This window comes from Scleropages formosus, chromosome 9 (assembly GCF_900964775.1).
Source record: "Scleropages formosus chromosome 9, fSclFor1.1, whole genome shotgun sequence".
NCBI lineage: Eukaryota > Metazoa > Chordata > Actinopteri > Osteoglossiformes > Osteoglossidae > Scleropages > Scleropages formosus.
The window spans coordinates 5,791,488-5,812,004 of NC_041814.1; the positions used below are offsets into that span (position 1 = coordinate 5,791,488).

At 40.1% G+C, this 20,517-nt stretch overlaps 1 protein-coding gene across 1 annotated transcript; it reads right to left on the bottom strand.

The window, feature by feature from the left end:
• Window positions 1–692: 692 nt before the first annotated feature.
• On the bottom strand, window positions 693–12,098 carry slc5a5 (solute carrier family 5 member 5). The gene is given in 13 exon segments (XM_029254976.1): window positions 693–856; window positions 1,109–1,469; window positions 4,242–4,328; window positions 5,514–5,584; window positions 6,343–6,455; window positions 6,564–6,652; window positions 8,245–8,374; window positions 8,853–8,993; window positions 9,841–9,995; window positions 10,235–10,302; window positions 11,107–11,158; window positions 11,372–11,437; window positions 11,742–12,098. Coding segments are annotated over 13 exon segments (1,788 nt in total). The 3' UTR covers window positions 693–758.
• Window positions 12,099–20,517: the final 8,419 nt, after the last annotated feature.

Consider the following 20,517-nt stretch of genomic DNA (forward strand, 5'->3'; position numbering starts at 1 on the left):
GGTTTTTGGGTCTGCTTAACCCTCAGTACCGTTAAGAAAGCGGGTGTGGTGAGCATTGAATGGAGTGTTATTAACTGCTTTGTGATCCACATGTCAGCTTTATTAAATCAAAAGTGATGAATAGAAACTACACTTTGTCAATATTACTCTTTTTACTACTGGAACATAGTGATTATTTTCTGTTATCTTGCAAATTCCGCAATACCTCAGATGGCTGGATTTTGCCCAGGTGTGTTATAAAGGCCCTTCTTTGTTGAAACCTCAAAGGGTTAGAAGGGAGGAAAGGACAGTGTTTGAAATATTTAATAATTCACATAACAGATAGGTATGTCATGTCATAAAATTAGTTATTCTTCCATATTTCAGTTTCCAGATATGTTTTGGAGGCTGGCCCTTTGTGCATACCACATAGTTAGTGAAGTATCCTTATAAAAAGTTACATTGTGTACTTTGTTTTTTTGCTCTTGAACCTATAAGAGATTGTTTATGGGCTCGCTTACAGTACACTCTCTTATACTGGAGCTCTTTTGGCATTGTAAAAAAATGCAGAGCTGGGATTATCCTCTAGATTGTCCTCTGTACTTGCAGCTGTTGACCTGGGACCTTGTTCTTTTTCAGCAAAAACTCTTGTCCTTTCTCTCATGGGGTCAAGGGGCATTGTTAACTGATTGCTGTTCATCAACACATCCTGAAAAGAAAGGTAAGAAATATAATCATGGATTTCTACTAGACTTGCAGTAATACTCCTGAAATGACATTTAGACACTTACTGTCCTCTGGGAAGTGATGTCTGCATTTTGCTGCTTCAGGTCCCACCACAGCAGCCCAGGACTGATGCCTGTCCTTTTCGTGGGTCCTGGTGGAAAAGGTGGTCATTGTTGGCAATAAAGAATTGTGACAGTGACATTCTCTGTGTCAGAAACAGGAAGAGTTCAAGTTATACAGTGCACTTGCATTTATCAAAAATGCACAGCATGTAATAACAAACATCTGAACATTTTTAGGAATTTTTTATTTTTAGCTGTACAAAAAAAATGTTTTTTAATTAAATAAGTCTATTGGTAAAAAATTTTGGTGTTAGTGTTCTGTGATGGAACTTTGAGGCTACCTGTGACCAGGCTAATCACAAGTCCTACAAGCACTGTTGAACTTGTCCCAAGGGCACCAAAGTAGAGGTAGGACATGGCGTAGAAGTTGCTTAGGCCTGTGAGTCTGTGAGACACAATATTGCAAACATCTGACTACCAGGTAATGAGGAAATATACATGTCGTTTCTCTGATGCATTTAATATTATCCCTTACCTATGGGAATCAAGTATCATGTTGTTGAATGAGATATTGCTTGGCTGACACTGCTGTAGGTAGTTCGGAAGAACTCCCATTGTGTTGTGACTAGGAGGATACATTGTGGATCCAACGGCAATCCATAATGAAAGGCCAAACCCCACAGACACTCCAGTGAACGCTCCCTGAATGGAAAGGAAATGAGGACACGTATTTATTGTATGATCAAAAACAGATCTTCAGCAACATAAGGCAAACTTTAAGCTGTGAAACTGGCTTAATGTAGCCAAAGTTCAACATCTGTATCATCGATGTTCGTCGTGGTGTGAGTGTGTACGTGGGGCAGTAATCCAGCAGATGTTTTCAGTTTGTTGCTGCTCTCCGCATGGACATGTCTGCTAGTCCCATTTTGTACATGTGTGGCCTGAATCGGCCATGCCCGGTGCGTAATCGGTTTAGGCACTCCCAGCAGTGTCGGTGTAGCTGGCTTCTAGGCTGTTCAGAGGATGGCACTGGGATAAATCTGTGTAGCCATGAGCAACCGTCCTTTGTCCATTGCTTTTGCCACTCAGCTTCCGCCCAGGCCTTCGGTGACATGTCACCGCTGCTGTCAAGCAGCTGCACTATGCACTGATGGAATGGCCTTCAAGATTTCATGCGAAGTTGCTTTTGTTTGCCAGAGGTAATAGCAGTTAGGTGACTGTAAAGCAATGAGCTTTTATCGTTTAAGGAGTGTTTTCTCCTGATATCAGGAGGAGGTATGCTGCTTACAACAGGTAGGTAATTTGTTGGTGTGGAGCGGATGCAGTTAGATACAATTCTCATTGCGGTGTTCAAAAGTGCAGTCTACTTTGTTAATGTGGGCACTTCTAGCCCATACTGATGAACAGTATTTTGCTGCAGAGTACAGTAATACCTCACCCTACGTCGTTAATTGGTTCCGAAGGGCGCAACTTAAGTCGAAAAACGACGGAAAACGAAATAACCCCTTAAAAACCAATTTAGACCCCCATAAACCCTTAATAAGCATTCCCCTTAAGTGTATACGGTTCAATTAATGCTAAAGTAAAGAAAAAACAAAACAAAAAAAAAAATCGACATTATTGGCACCAAACAGCAGGTAAATAAGACAATATTTTTTTATTTTTAAGCTTTTAATTGATTTTATAGATTACAATATATTATTTTATATATTTTAACATTTATTTTTATTTGATTTTACACTTTTTATTGTTTTTAAGTGATTTTTAAGTTTTCAACAATTTTTAATATTTTCGGCTGACCGACGTAAAGTCGCGTCAGCTGACTGAAAACTAATTGTATTTTTCCATATATATTTAACAAACAACCGACGTAAAGTCGAAATCGACGCAACAGGAAACAACGTAGGGCGAGGTATTAATGTATATGACTGCTGCTGAGGTTATTTGGAGCACTTTGAAGTTTGCTCTCCATGAGAGGCCAGCTAGTCTTTTCAATAAGTTGTTCCTTGCGTTTACTTTCTTTGACAGTTGGTCTAAATGGTGTGTGTAAGAGAGTGTTCTGTAAAGTTACTCCAAGGTATTTCAGGAAATTGTCTGAAGGAGTGGCATTCCTTTTTCATGTAACTTTCAGCTTGTAGTCTGCTAAGGCATTAGTGAGGTGGAAGCAGCTACATGCAGTCTTACTGGCATTGAGCTCAAGTCTCCAGTTTTGAAAGTAGTCAGTTTGTTTAAATCAGAACTTAATGTCATTTCTATTTTTTTGAAGTTTTGTGCTGCAGTTAACAAAGCAATGTCATCTGCGTAGATGAACTTCTTGGACCCTGTTGTTGGTATATCAGCAGTATATACGTTGAACAGCAGGGGAGCAAGAACCAACCCTTGGGGAACACCGTTTTTCAGGAATCTTTTCTTACTGCTGTCCTTCCCTACTATCATTGTGAAGCTTCGGTTGGTTGTCAGAGTTAGTGTAAACTTAACTAATATCTTGTCCGGAATTCTTTGGTAGAGTTTCAGTGCTAGAGCTTTGTGCTAGACTGTGTCGTAAGCTGCTGACAGGTCAACAAACAGAGCGCCGCTGTTTGGCCTTTCTGAAAGTTCTCCTCAATGTTTTCAGTTAGTAGCATGACTTGGTCAGCGGTGCATCTTCCCAGTCGGAAACCAGCTTGTTCATCTGGCAGCTGTGGGTTGACAATTGGCTGGATGCGGTTATAGACTAATCTTTCAAGTAGTTTGTATGACAGGTCAGTAGCTACTAGCTTCTTTTGGTGGTTTATTTGGTTTAAGTATCCTAAGCACTTTTGCATGTCGCCATATTTTTAGAATTTTGTTTTCTTTAAGACATATGTTATAGAAGATCCTAAGGCACTTGATGGTGTGTTTGCTCGCATTTATGATGAATTCTGGGTGTATGTTGTCTGGGCCAGGAGCTTTACCAGGTTTGAGACATTTGATTGCAATATCCATTTCTTGAGGTGAAAGTTCTTGATATAGGCACATATCTGCTGAAGGTTTGTGTAGCTCTTCTTTTAGTTTATTGTGCACTTTATAGGTAAACATTTTATTGCGTTCTGCAAATTTGCCATTTTTGATGAAATATGTGGCCACATCTGCAGCTTTCACAGATGTTAGTTTTTGTCTTTTTCCTTGTGCCAGTAAGTTTGTGGATGGCTGTCCATGCTTTTCTACTAGAATGTGAGAAATCCATGCTTTCCACTGCTTCTTTCCAGCATTCTTGTCTGATTTTGTCTAGGTGCTCAGTTAGTTGGACACATAAAAAACCAAATGCACCAATGATTTCAATCTCTGCTGGAAAGTCTGTATTCTCTGATGCAAACACACAAGATTTTAAGAACTCACTACCAGTCTAAATGAGCATTTAAGAACAAAACATTATTATACAATATAGCACAAACAACTTGCAAATATTTTCAAGCGCTAAGACCTGTGTAATGTTTGATGTATATGAAAACTTACTGTTTTATTGGTGGCAGGCACAAACATCCCGAGAATAAAAACCCCTAGGAGTGGGCCGCTGACGACACCCATGACTGTAAAAGAGCCCTGCAGCGGATGCAGGATAAAACAGAATATCTCTGATTCACAGGTTAAAGCATCATCTTGGCTACTACTACATACAGTAAGTTGGTTTACAAGTAGAAACAAAGAACACTGTCATAATATTAAGTTCACGCTAAGTATTAAAGCAGTTTTTTAAAAGAAAGATTGGTTTATTTAACTTATTTAAAATTGAACTGGTATAAAATTAAGCTAATTTATTTTCTGGACCATTTTCTTGAGTTAATATGGCTGTCCAGTTTTTAGTTTCACTGCCCCATTTGTATGAAAAGACTCCTTTATTAATTTATACAAACTGCACTTACTGATTTACATTTTATCCAAGTAAATACAAAAGTAATCAATAATTACAAAAATTAAAGAATGACAAATACAAAATACACAGATGAATCCTTTGGTTACACAACTCTATCCTGGGACACAAGTTTTGTTCTTTATCCTCTGTGTCACATGAAAAGGTAGTTCCTTCCTTTTCTCATATACACCATCTGGGCTCCAAAGGGCAAATAAAATTGTAGTCACTTTTGAAAAATGACTCATTCATTTAACTCATTATACAGAATAGAGTAATTTAACTTTGTGTATAAGGGAACATATTTTTATCTGATTTCTTATGTGGCAGAATAAAGGTGATTTTTGTACCAGCAGATTATCATCTCTAAAAAGTCTTTTAAGTTTCTCTAGAGCAAGGTAAGAGCAAACTCTGAACCAGAAACCATACAATTGCCTGCCCTGTATTGTGGGCACTGGCTCTGGTTTAGTTTGATAAATATAGAGATTCTTTGTCTTTATTTTTATCATTAAGGCCCTTCTCTATATGCTCTGAGTATAAAAATACTTTCTTCCTCTTCTGCCTTTGTTTGAGTCTATGTAATCCATCAAGACATTGGCCTGTCACAACATGTTTTGTACAAATAAACTCTGTTGAAGTTCATCATGGTGAGTATTGTGGTACCATATTTATTTTGTAGAAGTTCAAACTTTAATCAATTTTTTTTTCTTTTCAGCAACACTAGTCGATTGATAGTTCATTGCTGTGACCCTGACCTGGACAAGCAGTTACTAATAGTGAGCGAGTGTTCCCAGAACCCATTTCCGTCTAAGTTATGATAGCCTCTGTTCAAACTTAGAAGAAGCAGCATGAAAAACAGAATGACAAAAGGGGCTTACCTGAAGAACCCCCCAATCTAAAAGGGTAGCCAAAACAGCTACTGTGATGCACCCAGTTCCATATGTCAAAGCTGAAACAAAGACCACTTATTGATACACTAGAAAGATTAACTAGGGTTTTGACTAAGTAACAAATGTTTTGATTCATTAACTCATTAACCCAAGTACTTTGCTTTAAAACAGGGTCCCTGCTGTGACAACTAATGTCTGTCCAGCTTCAGGTTCAAATCCCCAATCTCTGCACCACCTACTACCCTTTTCTGAGCATATGCTGTTATCTGTATCCATTACACCACCTGTTGTACAGTAAAGTGAACAAATGCTATACCCCTGCTTTCCAAATGTGCGATATACTTCAGTGTTTATCTATACAGTATTTTTTTATTCTTTACCTGTAACAACATCGAGTTAAACAAATCACTTTGATTTATTATTATAATCCATTAGTTGCACTACATTTACTCATTTAGCTGATGCTTTCCTCCAAAGTGACTTAATGTTAAAGTACTTAGTTATTTACTCATTTATACAGTTGGGTAATTTTACTAGAGCAATTTTTGGGTAAGCTTTTCTTCATTAATCATTAATAAGCATATAGGCATAGGGATGACTAACCAACTATTAAATGTATACTTCAAAAATGCTTCAACTTTTGCATGTAATAAACACGGAAATAAATGGAACCCCCTTTATGAAATAAAATTTAAGAATGAACAGAATTAATGAAAAACAAATTATTTCATAAAAATGGAGAAGAACGACCATAATTAGTATCACATGGACAGGGAAATTTTGGGTGAAGGAAATGAAAAGGAGAAAATGAACTTACATAGAGCTTTGGAGATTAGCATTAGCCTCTTCTGAGATATGTCAGCAAAACGTGGCTTCAGCAGGTCCTCCACAGTTACAGCTGCCATGGCATTGATACTAGTTGAAGCCGTGCTGTCATGAAATAAAACATATTTGATAGCTTTTAGTGCTTATAATAAAAATAAAACACAAATATCCTATTTTAGTGGGAGAACAATAAAGAAAGAGATATTGTTGTACCTTAAGGTCCCGCTATATGCACATGCTAGGAAGAGACCGGGAATACCAGGATAGTCTTCAAAGATGTCCAGAACTAAGTAGGGCATGTACTGTCACACGGGAGTGGAGAAAAAGGGAAATGTATGATATTGGGAAATGTGTAATATTATGAAAATATATAATTTAGTTACATGATAATAAAGTAGAATTAGCAGTAATGAATGAAATGGAGGGGAAGCAGTTTATGTTTCTTCAGTTGTTCAATACTTGCAAATCCCTGAGTCTCTGATTTGGACAAACAGGTATTCTGAGTGAGTGAGTGAGTGAGTGAGTGAGTGAGCGAGCGAGCGAGTGAGCAAGCCATATATAAGATTCCAGTGGGCTGGTGTTCATGTAAATGTAACTTACTGGTCTCACCATACATATGGGTTTAGCTGTATTCTGTTTTCCATAGGAGTAAAAAGTTTGACTAGCCTAATTGTAAATTGTTCTTGTGAGTCCTAAGCGCAGTAATGCATGCATATGTGTGTGCATCCTGTGATTGTGTGTATACTGAATTTGTCAATCTATGTTTGCTGTATATGTGTGTGTTGTATTTTATAACTGAATAGGAGATGCAAATATTGCATGTTTACACTGCAGCAGAGACAAGCAATGCAGCAATCAACACTTAACAGGATGTATGATTTATGTAAGAATATGCAAAACCACATAGTAAGAAAGAACAGTACAAAAAGAAGATGTGTGATGAATGGTGTGGGACAGAACTATTCATTCTTCTCTAACAAGCAGGCTTATTTGTCTGGTGTGGACAAGATGAAGAAGCTTCTCTTTTACTATCACATCTGCCTAAGGCCAGCAATACAGGGGAAATATAGTGACACACCACTCCCACCCACAGCACATAAACCCCTGACAACTCTGAACTGCACTCATGAAGTCTAAGAAGGCTACAGCATCTGCAGATATCAGAGAAAGGATCTGCTTAAATATCAGACCCCAGCTTGCTTCTGCCTGAATATATCTTGCTTGTGATCAGCTAAGTGAATAAAGATGAATGTAAATGTAAATTGCAGAATAGGATGTGTGTCTTCTAAATAGACACACTTTTAGTGCACAAATATGGTAATATATTTATTCATTTAGCTGATGCTTTTCTCCAAAGCAAGTTATAGTGTTAAGGTTACTATTATTTACTCATTTATATAGCCAGGTCATTTAGAGTAAATACCTTGCTCAAGAGTACTACAGGCAGAGGTCAGACCTACAATCTTTGCACCTAAAGGCAACAGCTCTTACCACTACACTACCAGCTGCCCTAATACATGACAAAGCAGGAGATTTCTTTATATCTTCTATTTGATCTGTACTTAATCTACTTCAGGCATAGTATCAGTCTGTTGACCACTGAAAGAGCCTCTTGTAATTTTAATGATGTTCAGGATGGCTGACTGTTTTGCTTCTTGCCTTTTAACCATGTATAATGTAGGTTATTGATGTTAAGTACTTCACATTAAGATACGGTGTTACAGTCTCCATCCATCCATATTCACAAATTCTTGACCTTTTAGAAAAATCCCCATATTGCTGCACCTAGGAACCATCAGCCACTGATGCAGAAATATCTGAAATTAGGACTTAATCTGTTCTTTCTGCGTTAAGAAGAGGGTGTGCTGTTGCTGTGATCTCAGGTCTCCAATACCTGATCCGGGGAGGAGATCTTTTCCCCCATCAGCGGGTCACAGTGTGAGTACAAAGCAAACATGACAATCCCACAGGCGGCAGCACTGCTCACAATGAGACAAAGGCCCACCTGGTTCACAAGCAGAGCCCTGTTTCAGAAGGCACACACGAGTTCAGTCAAGGTTGAGCCAAGGACCACATTCTCTACATTTATGAAAGAAGTTCAGCAGATCACAGTGCAACTGATTACCTTTCTACCTGAAGGCTGTAATCTCAGCTGTCATATGAACTGCTGTTAGAACAAGGCTTCAGCTATCAGAGAAAGTCTAAGTGTGGAACACTTATAAACAACATGAAATGTAAAAATGTAAATCATTTAAAATGTAATTTCCATAGACAGTAGAATAAAATGTGGGGAGCTTTAGGGGTTACGTGGTTTGATTACCCACTGTTGTCAGTATTAGTCTATATGTACGATTTGTTTAGTTTAACCGTTCAAAGCATGACAAAATACAGTATTGTTGTATAATTATATGATATTGTTTATATGCTGAAAATAATAATAAGAAGAAACAGATCAAAGCAGCAGACAGCAATCCAATTTGTTCTAAACACAGCTACACTCACCACTTGGCCACTTGTTCAGTCTTGCATGAAATGTACCGTTGTACCTGGGCCTGGTTTACACCATACATGGAAAGCCACAACATTGTTCCCCCTACTGTGAAGCTCCAGAAGGTGTAGCGCCTTCTAGGGTCCAGCTCAAAACTAAAACAAAGAGTTTCAGAAATAGCAAAACAGATATATGATATGATATGATATGATATGATATGATATGATTGTTGTCTGGAGTGAGATTCTACAACTGGGCAGAAGTGTCTTTTGTAGCTGAGCGCTCTCTCAGAGAGAAAGAGAGAGTGTGTCTGTGTGTGTGTGTGTGTGTGTGTGCGCGCGCGCGCATGCAAAACAAAGAAACTGTTTGCTTTTCCGTTGTTCATTGACGTTTCACCTTTCACTTTATTATTTACTCTTTAGTTTCAGTCGTGATTGTTTTGTTTTTCATGGATGCATCACCATCACTTGCATCAAATTTAAGCTTTGGCGCAGTGGTTAGGTGGGTAAAAAAAAAAAAATGAAAGCCAAGTACAGTACCACGGGACACTGTTAACAGTTAAAGAAGGAAGTTTGTCCTACCTCAGGCTCATGTGCTCCGCCCACAAGCCGACAAATCTCTGTAGATGCGCAATGTTTTGATGCACTTCGCAAAGTAGCGCCCGTTTGTTATTACGAATTATTGTATATACAGTAACTCAAATGTTTAATATAATAGGCTTAATTATGAAGTTTTCATTTAATTGTTACTTAAGAGTGACAAAAAAAATCAACTTCCGGTCAGTAAGGGGGTGATTCATAAGTACGGGTTGTACGTAAGTCGGACGTTCGTAACTCAGGGACTGCCTGTACATACATTTCTACATGTACTCTATATACAGGTATTCAGGAAAGGGCAAAGACATCTTATTGGAGTGAAATGTTCAAAATTTGCCATATAAGACAGATCATAATCATTTTTGGAAAGTTAAAGCTTTAAAAATATGTGGAAAACAGTTTTTACTCATTGAAATTAATGCGTGATCCATTATTGGCTATCTCCAAAACCTTGGCTGGTCCACCAACTAAGACTGTGCCTTGTATGAAGACTGCCAAAAAGCCAGAGAACATGACAATGATTTGGAATGTATCTGTCCACACAACTGCCTTCATGCCACCCTGGGGGGGAAACAAGAGCAATGTCATCAATTATTCTACTAACACCTCCATGCTTTATCTACAGTCCATCTAAACACACTTTTCTCCTGCTTCTCTGTATTTATGTCAGATTCACAATGAAGTAGCTTAACTATGATTGAAAAAAGATGTACTAACTGATTTTAAACTGCATTTGTCAATGTGGATGAATTGTCTGGTCAGTAAATGGAGAAGTGATTTGTCTTAAGAATTTATCTTACCAGTGTGGTGTACAGAGTGCAGATAGTCCCAGTAGAGAATATAGAAGCCCACATGTTGAGTCCAGTGGCTGAAAGGAGTTCATTAAAATGTGAACATAATATTTAATTTATATATATTTACTGTTTCCCATTCTGTTTAGTTACATTTTTGTTGTCATACACATCTCCAACCATACACACACACACATTTTCTGAACCGCTTGTCCCTTACGGGGTCACGGGGAACCGGAGCCTACCCGGCAACACAGGGCGTAAGGCCAGAGGGGGAAGGGGACACACCCAGGACGGGACGCCAGTCCGCCGCAAGGCACCCCAAGCGGGACTCGAACCCCAGACCCACGGGAGAGCAGGACTGCGGTCCAACCCACTGCGCCACCACACCCCCCTCCAACCATACATATTTTCAAAAATTTAAAGCTGTACATTTTGCTTGTTATCTGAAGTTAATTACTAAACTGAAAAATCAATACCTTCCTATTCAACTAACCAATTTCAAGAACTGCTTGAAAGTAGGGATGGGGAAAGCTGAAGCCTATCCCAGAGACATTGGGCAGAAAGCTGAAGAGGTAGGGGGGGGGACACACCCTGGATGGGGCACCAGTCCATTGCATTGCCACAACTAGTTATCCAGCCAAGTAAAGGTACTGAAGCAATTTCAGGGCATGCACCTTGCTCAAGGGCACTACAGCAGGAGGTGGGGATTGAACCAGCAACCCTCAGGATCAAAAACAACAATTCCAACTATACAATGTTACCAGCCACCCAGCCCTTCCTATTCATCATAAGTACAAATCCTCATATCTCAGAGTGGTACTGCAACTGTAAGTGTAACAGACAATGCAGTTAAAATAAATAGAGCAAGCTTTTCCCACCTTGGTTCAGTATGACAGCAGGAGCATATATCACTATTCCAGTGTATAGCAACTGCAAAAAAATAAAAGTTGTATGATAATGTGCATCAAGAGCTGAGCAGTAATTACAATGGCTGAAAAGAAATCAAATGGAATAAACAAGTAATTGTAAGTAATAATAATACAAGTGAGTTAAAATAATTAAAGTTCCAGGATTTATTATAAAGGATTATAAAGGATTTATTATAAACATATAAGCTTCTTGACCCTGGTGTAGTACTCTTACTGTTGCCACCAGAAATTGGACACTTCCCAGAAGTTGCATGTTTCTGCCAAACCTCAGTTGGAGGTACTGTGCAAAAACAAATACTGTAAGTATTGGATAAGGGTAGCAACTCAGCCAGCATAGGTCTACTAATACTTCTTCTAGTCTGCCTATTGTGTAGACTGGAAATGACAATAAATAACTTGAAATAACCTCTTTTTCTATAATCTTCACTATGATCAAGGCAAAAGTCAGTCATACTCTCTCTTAAAGAATGAGTTTGTTAACAGAAAATACCCCTGTTTTCCTTTATAACATTCTAAGAACTCTGACCACAAAAACTATTGGAACTAGTTAATGGTCTAAATGGTCTTCACTGAAGTACTTTTACCTGGTTGGTGCTGGTGATTCTTAGTCGGTAGAACAGTGGAAGAAACAAGCATGCAGTAAGGAGTGAGCTGAAGCTCTGACCCAAGCACATGTAAAGAAACTTTAGGCCATAGCGATATGCCTCTGATGGCACTCCAAGCACCTGCACAGCAGACATGAAACTGGCACAAAGTGATAGTCCTATGGGCACTGCAGACATTTGTTGTCCACCTGTGAAAAAATCATTCACCTTTGTCTCTCCATCACTCTTTTTCAGACCCTGGAAGAGACCTATGACCATGGAAATGAACAACATCAGTGCAAAAACAGCATAGTCAGCAAGGACAAAGCCTGGAGCTGTTACTGTGGAGTTCTCCATCTTCAGTCCCATCAGCTGTAGTGATGTATGAGCAGTACATCAATCATCTGCTCCATTTATTGACTGCAAAGTAAACAATACCCTGAAAAGTACAAAAATTAAAAGATGCTCATACAATCATTTGAATGCAAAAACTTTTATAAATAAACTTATCTGCTTTTTTATTTACTTTTCATTATATGGTTTCATTTGAGCATTCATCCTCCATGATTGTAGACAATACCTCAGTTACAGTACCTGTATATAACAACAGATACGATATGAAACATATTGTACATGACATGAAAACACCATTATGAGATGTTATATTGGTATTGTTAAGAATACACACACACATTTTCTGAACCGCTTGTCCCATATGGGGTCGCGGGGAACCGGAGCCTAACCGGCAACACAGGGCGTAAGAGGGGACACACCCAGGACGGGACGCCAGTCCATCGCAAGGCACCCCAAGCGGGACTCGAACCCCAGACCCACCGGAGAGCAGGACCCGGTCCAACCCACTGCGCCACCGTGCCACCGCGCCCCCCTTGTTAAGAATATTAAATATTTATTTAATTTTAGTGACCCGAAAAAACCTGAATAACATACAAATCCATGTGTATATTAGAACAAAATGATTTTAGTTCCCTCAGTCCCTCCCTTGACTCCTTTAAAAAACACACTGCAATATTGCTCACACATTTTGACAGAGCTGAAAATATTGCAGTTATCTGTCTCCTTTATACAACCTTAAAGTAAATTGTTCTTAACCCCTCTTAAAAAAAAAAAAACTTTAGTATTACAAAATTCAAGGATTCATTATTAAAGAAACTAAACACTAAAAAGGAGAGAACATATACAACAGACCAATACAATCAAATTTAAATTGTTAATATAAAACTTTTATGAAAAATAACATTTTCAAGTATCTTTCATAGTAGGCAGAAATGGACAGTACCTGTTACAGGGTCACCAGAGGACTAATTCTGCATCCTGAGCATTAACAGTTCATTTTACTGTGTATTTTGGCTGCTGGGCGGGATTAAGGGAGGGTTTATGGAACACAAAAAGGGAGGAAAATTAAGCAAGAACAAATTGCCTTTTGGTAAGACTTTGTCATTTATAGCTACTTGCACATACCAAATTTGATTATAGTCAGCCCTGATCAATATAAACCTCACTTATTTTCACCCTCATCATCACAGTGAAATTGCCACTATGAAGATTCAACAAGCACTTTATACCATGACCATAGGAAATTCCTGAAGAGATCAAAAAAACTTGTTAATATCTATCAGTGTGAAAAGGGGTATAAAACCTCTCACAGAGCGCAACATAAAATCATCCAGGAAATCAAAAAGGATCTTAAAAAAACATTCAAAGTATAGACTTCTCTTGCCTTACCTAAGGTTAATGTTCATGACTCAGCAACCAGAAAGACACATGGACAAATATGGGATATTTGGGAGAGTAGCATGGTAGAAACAGCTGTTAACCAAGAAGAACATAAATGCATGTCTCACAATTGCCAAGAAGCACGTTGATGATCCCCTACCCTTATGGGACATTGTTCAATGAACACATATTTGAACACAAACATAAATACGGACATACACTGGAGACACATGGATAAATAGATTGAAAAATAAGTCATGCAGATGAACAACTTTGATAAACACACATCACACATACACATTGTTGAAACCGCTCATCCCAAGTGGGGTTGCGGCAAACTGGAGCCTAACCCAACAACACAGGGCACAAGATGATCCCCTACCCTTATGGGACATTGTTCAATGGGCAAATGAGTCAAAAGAACTTTTAGGACAACATGGTTCCTGTGATGTTTCATTATGCTAAGCAAGCATGACACTCCACAGCATGAATTTCATACTAACAATCAAACATGATGGTGGTAGTATGGTCTTGCAGAGATGGTTTGATGCCTTAGGACTCCGATAAACAGCCATAATTGAAAGAACCATGACTTCTGCTCTGCATCATCTGTCAATGAGCTGAAGCTGAAGCGTAGTTGGGTCATGTAGGAAAACAATGACCCAAAACACAAAAGCCACAAAACCACAAAGGCCACATCAGAATGGCTGAAAAGAAGTACAAGTGAAGCCTTGAAGTGACGTCGTCAAAATTCAGACTTAAACCCAACAGAGATGCTGTTGCCGGAAATGAATGTGCAGCTCATGAACAAAAACCTACCATTGTTTCTGAATGAAAGCAGTTCTGCAAGAAAGAGTTATTCATAGCAATGTAAAGGACTGATATTGATTTATGGAAAAGTTTAGTTGCTGTAATTGCAGGTAAAGGTGGCAATTCCTTTTTCACACAGTGCCAGTTGGTGTTGGAAAACTTTGATGAAATAAATGAAATTAGAAAAAAAGAGTTCTTTGTTCACTCAGGTGCCCATCCATCCTTCCATCCATCTATTGTCAACAACCGCTTGTTCTGAGCGGGGGAACCAGAGCCTTATCCAGCAACACAGGGCACAAGGCCGAAGGGGGAGGGGGTCACATCCAGGATGGGACACCAGTCTGTCATAGGGCACCCCAAGTAGGGCTCAAACCCCAGATTCGCCACACAGCAGGCACCGGCTGAACACTCAGGTCCCCGTTGACTAATATTAGATTTTGGCTGAAGATCTGAAAACATTCTGCATCAAAAATTTGCAGTAGTAGAGGAAATCAAGAATTTTTGCATTTTTTTACAATTTTTCTGTGTAGTTTGTACTCTGTCAATATTTTGTTATTATAACAAGTTTTTTCTTTGTTTTACCCTTATTATGATCAGAAGCCCACAACATGCCATCATTTAAGAAGAGGAATTTATAACCCATGTCCTGTGGATCCACTCTGTAAACAGGGATTTGTTTTCAAGTACACACACACACACACTTTCTGAACCGCTTGTCCCATACAGGGTCGCGGGGAACCGGAGCCTACCTGGCAACACAGGGCGTAAGGCCGGAGGGGGAGGGGACACACCCAGGACGGGACGCCAGTCTGTCGCAAGACACCCCAAACAGGAATTGAACCCCAGGGAGCAGGACCCAGGCAAGCCTGCTGTGCCACTGCACCCCCCTAGTATGTTCAGTTTAGTAGAAATCATAATACAATCAAATAAACATACCAATTCTTAAAGAATAAAAATTTGTCCATGTGGAGAAATAAGAAAAACTTTTAATTTCTGAAAAAACTGTAAATATTTTGTTTGTGTGCTACTTTCAAAGCATTGCTTATACTGTATGTGTATTCAGTCTGCACATCCGATCACAAACACAACAGTGACCAAAACACTGGGGCTCAAACAGTTCTTAAGACCAGCCTGTACATCACTATAAATAAAAGTTTAATTATATAGACATCTCTTCATTTATTCACTGACAAGGTTCTATGAAAAATTTCAGATAATGCTATTATAAATGAATTATAAAACTTAATTTATTGTATTTCTATCAACAGCTGATCCAATTAATGAATGAAATTTCATTAATTCCACAGGGAAATTCTGTTTCATTGCATCAGCATACACACATCATCTGAACCGCTTGTCCCATACAGGGTCGCAGGGAGCCGGAGCCTAACCTGGCAACACAGCGCGTAAGGCTGGAAGGGGAGGGGACACACCCAGAACAGGACGCCAGTCTGTCGCAAGGCACCCCAAGCGGAACTCAAACCCCAGACCCACCGGAGAGCAGGACCCAGTCCAACCCACTGCACCACCGCACCCCCTTCTTAGACAAATAAGCAAGCTTATTTTTACAGAGGGCAAAGTGAAGGGAAATGGCACAAGTTGTACTAAGATAGCACAGAGCAACTCAATACCACTTGGTTATCAAGAGGTCACCGCCTAGCAGCAAGAGGACTCATTGTAGAGCCGGATGGCTGCCCACAGAAATGACCACTGGTAGCACTCCTTGTAGCACTAAAGGGTTTCAGTGTCCCTCTGTCCTGGAAGCACACAGCATGAGAAGAAAAAATGTGAGCAGGGCAGCAGTACATTGTGGACTTCTTTTTTATTATCTTTCAGATGACATTAAAATGAAATGAAGTATTAAAAATGAAAAACACATCACATCCCCCTCCCATTTATTGTGTTGTGTTCTGCTTTGTATGTGCAAGGCAGTGCCATGTTCCTTTGTATCTGATGCCAAAGGAGAATTAAATATTGGAGTTAGAGAAAGAAGAGTAACTTGGAATGTAATGGGGGATAGCATCAGGAGAACATAACAAAAAATGTTAGAGCTTAAATATCAACTGCAAATCTAATCTGCAACTGAGAACATAACAGAACTAGTGCAGAACATGAGACTGATTCATTGTATAAACGTGTGCAACATTTGTTAGCAACGGTTTGCCACTTTCTGTTTGCTTTAATATTTATACAATCAAAAAGCATAACAACAGACATATCTATTTATTTTCTGGATAATTTCTGTAAAAGTATTGGATATAGTTATAATGAATAAAAATACACACACACACACACACACACACACACACACACATTTTCTGAACCGCTCATCCCATACGGGGTCGCGGGGAACCGGAGCCTACCCAGCAACACAGGGCGTAAGGCCAGAGGGGGAGGGGACAACCCAGGACGGGACGCCAGTCCCTCACAAGGCACCCCAAGCGGGACTCGAACCCCAGACCCACTGGAGAGCAGGACCCGGTCCAACCCACTGCGCCACCGTGCCCCCCTGAATAAAAATATTCAGCAAGAAATTCAAGCTACATTAACAATAGAGCTAATTTAAAATTCCTGAAAATCAAAATGTATTGCCTCTACAAACTCTTACTCAGCAACAACTATCACTTAGAAACATGTATATTGTTTCTCATCTTGTTATTCTCATTGATTACTAACTATCAGGAACACCAGACAATACCTGCAAACGCTGCTGAACTGATTCACTATGGATACGTGGGTCACGTTGGTTCCACAGTTGAAACCAGTGGAATTTAATCCGTCTCACACTCCTTCTGTGTTTTGGTGTTTTTTTCTGCTGCTAACGGAGATTTGCAGAATTGCAATAAAATTTCAATTAAAAACTGAATACAATTAAAATAAGATGAAAAATGTGTGCATCCTTGAAAATTCGTATCTCAGGAGTTCGTAACACAAGCTATCAGTGAACATGTGAAAATGTATTACTGACTTGTAATTTATATTTTACTGGGATTTATTGAAATGATTTTTTTATGTAATAGATTAGTTTCCAAAACTGTCTTATGTAAAGATATGTTTCAAAAACAAACTGAAATGTTGAAGTTGTACATTGCACTGAAGTGAGCTATGACCACTAATGTGGAGAATAAATAAAACAAAAATACATTTGCAAAAGGGGGGCACGGTGGCACAGCAGGTTTGACCAGGTCCTGCTCTCTGGGTCTGGGGTTCCAGTGTCTGCTTGGGGTGCCCTGTGCTGGACTGGCATCCCGTCCTGGGTATGTCCCCTCCCCTCCCCTCCCCGTCCAGTCCCATGCCCTGCATTGACAGGCTAGGTTCCGGTTCACCATGACTGCTCAGGACAAGCGGCTTCCGCCAGTGGGTGTGTACATTTTCAAAGGAAAAGTAAGAAAAGGTATCACAAGGCTTTCAAAAGAACAAATTTTGAGTTTTTCAACATGTTTGAAGTAGTGAAATTTAACCCTCTTAAAAAACTTCTTAGAATTTTTCAAGATGGTTAGAGGAAAACCTTCAGCCTCTTAAGTAGGCATCAGTGCAATGTAATTGGCCTTGTCCATGACCGCAATCATTTGTCCTTTGTCGGCTGGTAGGATGATGATGTTGCAATCTTGTTTTAGGGTTTTCAGTGCTTTCTTTTCAGTGGGTGAGAATGTGTTGAACAGTTTGTTGTGTATCAAGACCAGAACGATAGTTTGTAAAATCTGTTGCTGTGTGTCTTCTGGAAATCCAGAGGATTTGAGATTATGTTCTAGGTCAGCCAGATATTGTCTGTCTGTTGCCTCTTTTGTATTGAAATTGCAATTGAGACAGTTTCTCAAGGGCTGGTACTGTTCAACAAAATTAATAAATAAGCATGTGGATCTGGACCCTGTCTATGAGCCCATATGATGCAAGGACCACCCAACGTGAGCCGAAAACTAAACAGGCAGGGTTTAATTAGGTTGATTAATCAATCGGGTTAATTGGGTTAAATCAAGTTTAGAACCAGTTAAAGCTGCAAACTATAATGGGATCCACACCAAAGGTCATCTCAATCAGCCAATCAAATCAAAGCCAAGAAAGTTTCCAGTTTCCAGTTTCCAGAACCATTATAAAGACTGATATTCAAAGCAGTAGCACAAGCATTGAGTGTTGATGATGTCATGTTGACTGGTGATGTAGCTGCCTGAATGCTAAGCTGGGTGAACATCTTAATGCATGTCTAAAGGGTTACAAAGTATAAAATTAAAATTTGTTCACTGAAAAGTTATAATTAGTGCTGAAACATGGTCACACTGAGGGAGGACGCCAGAGCACCAGGAAGAAACCCACACATACACAGGGAAAACACGCAAACTTTACATATACTGAGCCAAATTATAACCCGAGGCCAGGACATGGACTACATTACTGTTGTAGGGCAGACCTGTCAGCTATTTGCAAGAACAATTCCTTGCTGTAAATTATTGTAAATGTAATATACTTCTATAAAACTATCAGTTCAGTTGTCTTGGAAAAAGACTTCATATTATTATTGTAATAATAATAATTAATAATAATAATGTTAATCTAAGGCAGGAATGTAAAAACTTGTCAGATATTGGAGGACCAAGAAATTTGTTCAATACAACTCAATGGAGATATACACAGGCTTGCTTGAACAGAGGGGGATATAACTAACCCCTTTTTTGGAGGGGACTTTGTTAACCTGAAGCAGGTTGAGCCATTAATTTTACACTCTACAGTGTCTGACAAAATATTTTGTCAACACTGCTATCAGAAAAACTTAAGATATGGATGACTGCTGTGAGAAGTGGTTTCAATGAGCTACTCTTTCAGGAGATAAGTCAAGTAGTATTAAAACAAAGGTTGCTGTCATAAATGAGAGCAGGAGACCGAGGAGTCTGTGTGAACCCAAGTGTGGGATTTTTATTACTGACAGAGAGGAACAGGCAAGAGTTGTGGCCGGGGACAGGCGTGGGCTGGTTGATGTGCAGACATGGCTCTCGGGGTGAACCGGAGGCAAGGTCAAGGAAGCGATGCTGGAGTAGAGAGCTGTGTATGTCGAAACCAGGGATGAGGGACGCAAGAAATCGAGGGTCAGGGAAGGACAGGTAAGTAGACTGTGATTCCCCACCCGCCACAGGCAGCCCTCGACCACTGCAAGCTCTAAAAGGAGGGTGCCCCCAGAGCTGGGGTGCTAGTTGATCCAGATGGTCCCCGTGAAAATCAGAGATCAAGACAAGATCAAGAATTCCTGCGCAGGACCCAACACCACTCCTCCGGGCTGTACCCCTCCCAGTCCACCAGGTATTGTAACCCCTCACGTCGGCACCTGGAATCAAGGAATGCCCAAAATGTGTATGCTGGAGTCCCATCTACCTGCAGCAATGAGGGTTGCGTAACCTTTCGAGAGGTGTGGAACAGGGAGGTCCGATAGGGCTTGAGAAGAGATACATGGAATGTGGGAACCACACGCAGCTGTGGGGGCAGTCAGTCTGTAGGTCACCAGGTTGAGCCGCCAGAGGATCTTGAAGGGGCCTATGTAACAGGGACTGGGCTCCTTGGTAGCTTGAGATCTCTAGTGGACAACCATACCGTTTGTACTGGCAAGAAGGAGAGAGTTTGGTGGTGTCGGTCGGCCGGCAAACACTTTGATGGAGATGGTCTTTCACCGCAGGCCAGGTCTCTGTGCTGCCCTGGAACCATCTGTTGACAGCAAGCATGTCGCTAGATCCTGGATGCCACGGGAACAGGGGAGGTTGATATCCCAAAACGCACTGAAAAGGGGATAAACCAGTGGACGAAGCAAAAGAGAGTTACGAGCATATTCTGCCCAGGGCAGGAAACATAACCGGTGTTGTTTCTGACCACAGTATTGGCAGAGGAATCGGCCAATGTCTTGGTTAAGCCTTTCTACCTGACCAGTCACATGGGGGTGCTACCCTGATTTCAGACTTACCAACACCCCTAACTTGCACCAGAATGCGTTCCCCATCTGAAATGGGGTCCCGGATCGGACACAATATCTTCTGGTAGACCATAAAGGCGAAAAACATGATGGAACAGGGCCTCTGCTGTTGCAAGAGCAGTGAGGAGTCTAGGTAGGGAAATCAGGCGACATGCCTTTGAAAAGTGGTTAATGATTACCAAAAGAATGGTGTTACCTTCTGATGGGGGCAGGTCTACCAGGAAGTCAACCACCACGTGGGACCAGGGTCTGGAAGGCACCGACAGGAGTTCCAACAATCCC